This window comes from Anopheles moucheti, chromosome 3 (assembly GCF_943734755.1).
Source record: "Anopheles moucheti chromosome 3, idAnoMoucSN_F20_07, whole genome shotgun sequence".
Lineage (NCBI taxonomy): Eukaryota > Metazoa > Arthropoda > Insecta > Diptera > Culicidae > Anopheles > Anopheles moucheti.
The window spans coordinates 38,065,718-38,074,774 of record NC_069141.1 but is presented as its reverse complement, the minus strand read 5'-3'; the positions used below and the strand labels follow the sequence as shown (position 1 = coordinate 38,074,774).

Sequence of the window (9,057 nt, the reverse complement as noted above, 5' to 3'; positions counted from 1 at the left end):
TTCTGTCCAGCGAAAGCTTTTGTTGAACACTGGGGGTTTGCACTGCTTCTCGATATTCCACAGCATCGTTTCCTATCGTTTCCTGCTTGCGGATCGGCTTTTACAAATTATTGGCCAAGAAAACCCCCCTCTGCATGTATGAGACACATAATAATACATAAGCTTAATTCAGCGACAAGCCAGAAGGACAATAAAATATAACAGAGTGTTTACAATTACTGTGAACGTAAAATGAAACATTAAACGATTAGCATTGAATGACACGCTTCCACACCGGATTATAAATAGCCCACTAGCCTCGCAAAACCAGATTGCAAACTGAGCTACAGCAGATGAACTAAGCTTCACGGCGGCAATATCCATCCAATAGAAAAAGCAGCAAGCAATAGGCAATCGAAGCACACGACAAGCGCATTAATAGTTACTTATCCAGGCGGAAAACGTATATTCAATATATTCCGTTAGCAAAAGCAATGCAAGTTAGCGAGATGCGTTTAGTTTAGCTACGCTTCTTTTCACTTCGCTATCCGCCTCGTCCATCGATTAGGGTTGTAAATATGGGATTGAACGAGGAGCATATAGGAAACGGCATATATCTATCGCGCGGAGTCGTACACATAAAGTACACGGATAGTTTACAAATTATGTTTAGCTATGTATATTTGCGTGCTGGTTTGAACAAAACTTTTGGTTAGCTTCTCCAAGTGATACATAACGATAAATATCTGTCATCGAAATCATTAGCATTTAGGCGAGCACTCTCCCCGACCCGGGTACGCCATGCTGGACGAACCATCCTCGACGAATGTAGCATCTAGTGCGCGCATTTGTGGCCGGCTTCTATACGCTTCCGGCTTACGAAAGGTACCGTACAAAACAGGCACAATACAAAGGAGAGTGGATTAATCCAAACAATACATAATGCATACGGCGTTTACAGAGATAAACTCTAAAATCGTCCGCGTAGGACGGAAAGTGAAACCATACTATGAATAAATTATTCTATCGTGAGCTATCGGAACCGATGAGGTGTAGAGATCTCGACAACAGGCCGGACTGGTACATCATTGAGCATCGCATGGAAAGAACTGCATCGCACTGGTTGTTTAAATGGATTCAATGTATTGCTATTGGATGGTTCATACATTACACAGAGCGAAGCCGAAATCAGTTCCGATTTCTTATTTCATCTGCGTAATGAATCAGCGCTTGCGTTATCGTTTTGTTGTTTTCCAATGCCTTGTTTTTACACTAAATTTCCCAACTTCCTTTCTGGTGCACTTCGCTATACCAGCCACACACAAGTGAACGTTAAAATTACTTCGCTGTGCGCGCTAAACGTGGGAAAGAACCGTTAGCGACGTAAACACAGCATTAGAAAACGTAAATAAAGCAAACGCATTAAAACGATGCTCAATATGGCGGCTCTTTAAACGATTCGCGTATGAAAACTGAACCGCAATGCCGGTACCGGTTTTTAATACCGATTTCAACTGACGTACCGACGCCACAACTGGCCGATTCCAGATTGAGGCAGATTCACAACCGGCTTGCAATGAGCTTTGTCCAACTGGATTTTCAATGATCGAACGAATGATCGAAGATTTGTTTGTACGGAAGAGAGCCCGATCATTTGATCACTTTTATTTGTAAAAAAGATATCGCTGAGGGACTGAGCCATTGCAAAGCTGTAAAGCCATATCCTCCATGTACAGAAATTACTATTTATATTCGAGGCTCTATTGGATAAACCATCACTAAACTTAAGCTTTTTTTGTGCAACGAAGTCAATCGTAAGGTCGCTTAATAGCATGCAATTCCCTTTGATGAATCATTTTTTCTTTGGAGCGATAATAGTCTTCCACAATGCAGCCACTATTGTACGGTTTGCGTGTTTTCCAATGTGTGTTTCAACCATGTGCTTCCAACATGATTGTTTTTTCCCATTGGGCACCGCACAATCAAACGACGAGTAGAATTCGCAAACGGCATTCACTGATCGCTGGAAACCGTAACATCAACCGTCATGTACCGGTTTAATTGCGTCCAATTATCCTCTCGCTGGAACGCGGAATCCTTCTCCACCTAGAAGCTGCAAGTGATGAGAACAGATTAGTCCCAAAAGCTCACAAGTTCCGACTGAACCCACCCTCAGGTATGTGATAAAGAATTTTATATTCGCTATTTCGGGACGCTTCGATTCGTTCTTAAAGTCGCATCACGTCCTTCCCGAGTGGAGACTTTCCTTTTTGCGGTCCTCTTCCCGGTCCGCCTCCGGTTGGGGTGTTTGTAGCTGAGTGCGGTGTGTTTCACCGGTTGTCACCGGTGATGATGATGGCCCTTCGCATCGATCAATAATGACGAACGTGTTGACTATTCCGCGAGCGTTCCATCACGCAACGACTAGAACACACGTTGGTCGCGACGATCTTGTTGACGATCGCCACCAATCCCGCCACGCTCAAACGCATGTAGCTGTGCGGATGGCGGAAAGGGAAGCGCGGGAGAGCGCGAAGGGAAAGGCCACACAGCACACACACACACATGAACACTCCGCCACATCGATAAGGCAACGACGTATCGTATGCGGGTCGGAATGGTCAGACGCGCACCCGGAGAAACCGGAGGAGGAGCAGTAGTAGTAGGACCGCACAGTTGTTGTGCGGCCGAACTTGTTTGCGCCATCATCGCGCACGGCGCGAGTTGAAGGAAATGTGATAATGTTTGGAGTAAACAAAACAACCATGCCCATGCGAGAAGATTTAATTCTTCGCTAGCGATCCGACGGAGTGGACGCGCCCGCATTTGCTTGCGCCCTTTCGCGTTCGGGGTGAGTTCGACAGAATTTGTGAAGCCGCGATCGTGTGGTTGTGTTTGTTTTAGAGTGACATTTTAAATTTAATACAACAAAACCGTTAAATCGTGTGAAGATTTTCGATTCAAAATGTGTAAAACTTGGTGCATTGTGGCGCTGTACGTGCTGGGCAGTGTCACGGCAGGCCCCGCAATCGATCAAGTAGATCGCTACGAGCTAGCTCAACCGCTGGTTCAGCGGTTGACCCGTTTCGCGAGCCAACCGAACCTGGAGGACGCACTCGACTACAGTGAGACAATATTTGAAAAATCCAAACGTCTGGAAGGTTCACTAGCGGCCGGTACGCGTGGAAAGGTCGTCAAGGGTGGCTCCACGTACGCACAGATCCTTGATGGGTATCCGACCCCAAGCACCCAGCAGCAAGATCTGCTTGCCCGCAAGGTACTACGAGCGTCCTCATTCTTTGTGAACCGTTTCTGCATCCCGAATGGTGTGTCTTCCTACGAGTGTGGCCTGTATCTCAGCGGTACGCCGATTCCTGCCTCGACCGTGATCGGCGATCAATGTCAGAGTTTGATCGCGGCGAAGGAATACAACGATGAGTACCGTCGGCTGTTGCCAGCGCTATACGACGATGGGGTGTACGCGTTCCGTCGTAGTACGACCGGTGGAGAGTTACCGCACGCCCGGGAGGTTTCTAGCCGATTCCATACCGCCTGGAATAGGGAGGAACCGCTGGACAGTGCGCGTTCGGTTGCGCTCGTCCAGTGGACTCAGTTCATCGAGCACGATCTCGCCAAAACGACCGTCCAGACGATGCACGACGGCACGGACATTGAGTGTTGTACGAGCGATCATGGACAGCTGCTACCCCGCTATCGCCATCCGTCCTGCAAACCGATGCAGGTGCGCGAGGACGACCCGTACTATCGGACGTACCGAGCAACGTGTCTGAGCTACGTTCGCAGCGCACTATCGCTCGGTGGGCACGGTTGTCATCTTGGGCCGGCAAACCAGCTCAACCAGGCCACCAAACGGTTAGATCTGTCGCAACTGTACGGCAGTCTGGCGAACGACACGCAGCAGCTCCGTACCGGGAAAGGTGGACGACTACAGGCGCAGCTGTACGACTCGGCCGAATATCTGCAGGAGACGGCAAACGGGCGATTTTGTGCGGCCGATTCCAATCTCGAAACCGTCTGCTATGATTCGGGCGACACGCGCGTTAACGTGAACCCGTACATAACGCTGCTCCACACACTGTTCCTCAGATCCCACAATCGTCTGGCCAAACATTTGGCCCTGGTGCAGCCGAGCTGGACGGATGAGCAGCTATTCGGCGTGGCACGCACAGTAAACACCAAACTCTACCAAAAGATCGTCCGGGAGTGGTTGACGGTGGTGGCAGGCGGACGGGCAACTGGCGACCCGCCGTCAACCTCCGCACATGATGCTCGCGTCAGTAACGAGTTCGCAACGGCTGCCATTCGCTTCTACACCACGATGATGCCGGGTGAAATCTCCAACGCGCTCAGCTCGTACGATCTGGAGCATCTCTTCTATCGGCCGAAGGATCTGCGCAAACGGGACTATTTCGCTCATCTGGTCGGTTCCGTGCTTGGCCAGAACGCGATGTCACTCGATACGGCGTACGTGGACGATATGGCACATCTGCTGTTCGGTGTGCGCAACGTTGGGCTGGATGTGCTCGCGCTGGACATTCAACGCGGCCGTGATCATGGGCTCGCCCGCTACACGGACTACTACACGCTGTGCAACGGCACCCCGGTCACCGGGTGGTCCGACCTCGAACGCGTGCTGAAACCGAACGATTTGCACATTATACGCGCATCGTACGCAACCGTCCACGATGTGGACCTGATCGTCGGTGCTATCGCTGAATGGCCGGCGCCGGGTGCTACCGTCGGTCCGACATTATCCTGTTTGATCCGTGAACAGATCGATAACTCATTGCAGGCGGATCAGGAACAAACCAACCGACCGTTGATACGGCCACAGCAGCTGGACACGGTGTTGGCGGAGTACAGTGCGGCAAGGTTTATGTGTGATACGGCCCAGGTCGATCGGGTTCAACGTGATATTTTCCGCGTCCCATCGGTCGATAACCCACAGATCCGTTGCGATCAGTTGCCAGCGCTTGATCTTGCACGACTCGTTTAGAGTCGATCGCGTGCGCCCGCGTTTACTGCTGCTCCTTTCGAAAGGCCCATTCCACAGCCGGTTTCAAGCGATGCACGGTGTGCACGTCCGGTTCTAGGGCAGTGTGGAAAATGAGAAAAAAAAAACGCATAAAAACCGTCCGGTGGGGCAACCTTTAGCCACCCGTTAACGATGGAGAAAGGTCAAACCAGGGCGGCGTGTTCGTGAAGGAAGTGACTAGTTTGGGAGGACAATTAATCATGGCTCATGTACGCTTTCAGTGCTCTCTCCCACGTACCCCCACATTCCTCATCCACATCCTCTCGAGCGTTTCATCGCTGCTGTCTCTCTTCGCGATAACATTTTACATGTGTAGGACGACCCTTTTAGTCATGTAAGCAAACCGTTTCTGTGACTCATATGTTAAGTGGCAAATAAATGATTAGAAACTTACCTTGTAACTTGGTTGGACAAATAAACACGTTGGGTCGCAGGCAAGTTCTAATGGCGTTATGCGCTTGCTCGTAAGAGCACTTCGATTCTTACTACCAGATGGCGGTGTAGCATCAGATGCGCCGGAATGAGGTCTCGCAAGGGCAAGATCTCGGTACACAAACACAACGAGATTTGAGAACAAAACGTTATCAACACTGTGTTGCCGTTGCATAGTGTTTGGTCGGTTAGGCAATCAACGCCTGTGGACGACCTCCAACGTGCGGTACACTGAATTGGGCGACGTTTTTTCCAGATTGGAAAGAAAGCTCGTTACGCTATGCTGCCTTCCTACTTATCAGGTGCTATATTCGCTTATCGGTTTTTAGCTTGCTGGAGGAGTCTCTTAAATACGGGCTTACGGTTGAGTGTCGTTGTCTACCAATATGTCGTATCTCCATTTGTGCCTCCTTGTCTACCATCTGGACTGTGCGAGTTGGGTCATCGGGTGTTTTTCTTATGACAACTATGTCCCACGAAGTCTACTCATTGCACGATAGTGAGATCACCTTACTGATGGAACTCGCGATTGTTTTCTGAATATTTTCCTCTAGTCCGGGACCGGGACCATAAAGCCTTCATATTATATGAACATCTGTACTCCTTAAAGTGTAGAAAGAATGATTGGTGGAGACTGACTTTAATTATAAAGTTAAAAGCAACTTCTCAGTTCGTGAATTGCACGGGTAATTAATAAATCACTGCAATGTTTTTTTTCAGGGTGGGTAACCGTTCTTAAAATCTCTTTATTGCTTAGTGCTAAATCAAAGAAAACAAAAGAGCTTACACACGGTTGACTTTACGCTGCCCTTTACCATTCATCGTTTCCATCATCGTCACCCCAACCATGCTCGGTGGTTTCCATATCGTCCACCTTAATTTCTAACCTGCTGCTATTGACGAGCGGGACTTCTTCTTCCTTTTCGCTAAGCTCTTGCGCATAGTCAGTCGCCGGGACTGATTTGGTTTGTTTGTTTGCCAACAACTCCAGCTTGTTCGTACTTTGTTCCACGTTATCATCTTGTTTTACCGGTGCTGCTTCCTCATCGATCAGCAGTACATTTGCCTTCTGGATGACTGGTTCCATGTCTTTGAAGAAATCAAACTCTTCTCCTGCGGATGGATCGGATTTGCGCACTGGTTGCGTTTTGATGTCCAACCGCTCTATGCTTTCCACGGACTGATGATGAGCTCCTTTGGAATGCTTGGTTTTGCTTTCGGTCGAGCTTTCCCTACTCAGCGTGGTAACGACGTTTGACTCCGGTGAATCTTCCAATGTGCCATTTATCCCAACAGCGGTTGCCAACGCTTCCGGTGCAGTGGTATCGATGAGCCGTAAATGATTCACCCCTGGCAGTTCGTTGGCGTCATTTTCCCAATCACTCCACTCATCCACATCCAGCTCTACGTCGGAGTTGGTCTGATAGATGTCTTCCCCTTCGGGTGATAACCGTTCGGGCATGATGTTAAAGTTGACTCCCGGACCCATCAGCACCGATGAGAACGATGTACTATTGTCTCCTCCTGCATCTGGCACCGGACTTCCGGATAGGAACTCGCCCGATCCGATGACCGGTGTTATTGATCGTACTCCACTCCACGGGTTCGTGGCATCCGGTATGCCCTGCGGTCTTCCGTCCGCGAATATTTTGCTACGATTTCCACCTATAACTACGGCCGAGCCGAGAATGGGCACAAGATCCGCGAGACAAAGTAACGTTTTCGCCACCAACACATCGTTTGTGTCCTTTATACCGAGCAAAAGCTGCAAAGAGATCATAAAAAGTGATTGAAAAGAAACCATCCGTGGTTGGGAGAGCGCGCCCATACAAACCTGAGGTAGTATGTGATCTTGCAGATCTTCCTTGGTGAAGAACTCTACATAAGCCGGGAAGTATTCCAACAGGATGAGCCGTATCTGAGCGTCCGGTACACAGAACACTTGCTTCACCTTTGGCAAAATGTATGCAGAAAATATTTTGGGCGTAAACAGTCCCGGTGAAAGATCGTCACTTTTTGGCCGCAGCACGTACGGGGTAACACAAAGCTGCGCCGTCGTGTCAAGCAGCACGATGCGGGATAAGAGCAAGGAGCACATCTGTTCCGCTACCGTTTCCGGGTCGAACGAACGGAGCCGATCGGCAAGGCTGATGAAAAACTCTTGCTTTGCCTGGTTCCCCTTCAGTGGCAGCTCGGTCAGGAAGGAATGTATCAATATGAAGTCATGATTGAAGATCGGATGCAGCAGTACGGCCGACAGGTTCGGTCGCATGGCGGGATTCCCGTGCTTCAGGTGCGTCGCACAGTACGCTTTGAAGTCTTCCACCGAGGGAATGTTGGTGTCCGTTTTGTTGTGCAGTATTTCCTCACACATCACACCGAAGGCATACTGTTCCAAACCTTGACCCTTGCTCGCAAGCTCGCTGGAATCGATCGCTTTGGTGTAGCGGTATGGTTGAGATTTTTCCAGCAGCGTTTGATTAAAATCGCTCGTTCGCCACAGATGCTCAAACCCGGCCAGTTGCCACGCACCGTCCTCCGTTACGTAGATGGATGAAATGCTTATGCTTAAATGCCGGACAGCCGCTTGTTCCAGGAGAAAAATCAACGCACACAATACGTTTCTCAGCCCGAGACAGATCTGTACGTCGCTCGTGATGTTCAGGCACGTCGCCAATGGACGGCACCGTTCCGTTGCGAGCATCTTCAGCGAACCCTTGCTCCATGATGCAAAGTACTTCAGAATATAGGGATGGCGATAAATTTTCAGATTCTTTATCGCGCGCTCCAGTGGATTCTGGTTCGTCCAGAACTGCCCACTGACTAGGGTTTCACCTTGGAAGATGGATATACTGTTCGGTGCACCGTTCGCGTTCGGTAGTTCGCCATTGTACAGTGACCAATAGTCAGTCACCTGGATCGCTTTCTTGCTGATTTCGACTCCTTTCAGTTGCGACTGTTCATTTCCCATATCAGCAACACCGGAAGCAATTGCAGCGGACTCTAATTAGCACATATTTCGCTCGCGTTGCACTGCACAGGCACTCTCCTTGACAGCGGAATTTAATGGACTTTTGTTTTCGTAAGGTACGCACATGTGTGTGTGCAGTTTTTGCAATCGCCGTGGAACAACGTCGTTTATTCGTGTAGCGATTAGTGAGAGAAATCGGATCATCCGTGTGCCGGATGTTTTTGACATTGTCACATCTTTTTCTTTTTTGCAATGAGGGGTCGGTCTCCATACAATAGTGAGTTGGAAATATCTTCTCACTTCTCTTTTTCTATCTTTTCATAATATTTTATCTTTTCATTTCCCCCATATTTTTCTTGCATAAATAACATGATGGTGGGTGAAAAATAAAACTTAAAAAACTAGTGAAAAAAAATAAAACTAGTGAAATTGCAGAATGGTTTCGTATGAAATAGTGATGCATGTTCGAACATAATATTTCCTTTATTTGCAAAATTGTTTAACAAACATGCGTCCCGCAGTCCTCATTCGCACCTCGATGTCTTTCGATGCTGCCTGCAATGGTTCGCGAACTTTGTGGATTGGATGTGGTGCAGCTTTGCGATGAGATATTTTATAT

The 9,057-nt window shown here is 48.7% G+C and overlaps 2 protein-coding genes across 2 annotated transcripts; one reads left to right on the top strand and one right to left on the bottom strand.

Annotated features, from left to right (window-relative positions):
• The first annotated feature begins 2,743 nt into the window (after positions 1-2,743).
• Positions 2,744-5,434, top strand: LOC128302333 (peroxidase). The gene has a single exon (XM_053039132.1). The coding sequence runs from the start codon at positions 2,945-2,947 to the stop codon at positions 4,994-4,996; it is 2,052 nt and encodes a 683-aa protein (XP_052895092.1). The 5' UTR covers positions 2,744-2,944; the 3' UTR covers positions 4,997-5,434.
• A 742-nt stretch (positions 5,435-6,176) lies between these two features.
• LOC128302053 (protein-associating with the carboxyl-terminal domain of ezrin) lies at positions 6,177-8,544 on the bottom strand. Its single transcript, XM_053038768.1, has 2 exons — positions 7,302-8,544; positions 6,177-7,232 (listed from the first exon to the last, which is right to left on the bottom strand). Exons 1-2 carry the CDS (start codon positions 8,436-8,438, stop codon positions 6,279-6,281), a joined length of 2,091 nt encoding a protein of 696 aa, XP_052894728.1. The 5' UTR covers positions 8,439-8,544; the 3' UTR covers positions 6,177-6,278.
• Positions 8,545-9,057: the final 513 nt, after the last annotated feature.

Bases quoted from the DNA above. Each gene is read 5' to 3' on its own strand.
- LOC128302333 (XM_053039132.1), top strand. From the start codon at position 2,945: ATGTGTAAAACTTGGTGCATTGTGGCGCTGTACGTGCTGGGCAGTGTC.
- LOC128302053 (XM_053038768.1), bottom strand. From the start codon at position 8,438: ATGGGAAATGAACAGTCGCAACTGAAAGGAGTCGAAATCAGCAAGAAA. The intron at 7,233-7,301 runs GTTTGTATGGGC...ATCTCTTTGCAG, and splicing joins AAGATCACATACTACCTCAG to CTTTTGCTCGGTATAAAGGA.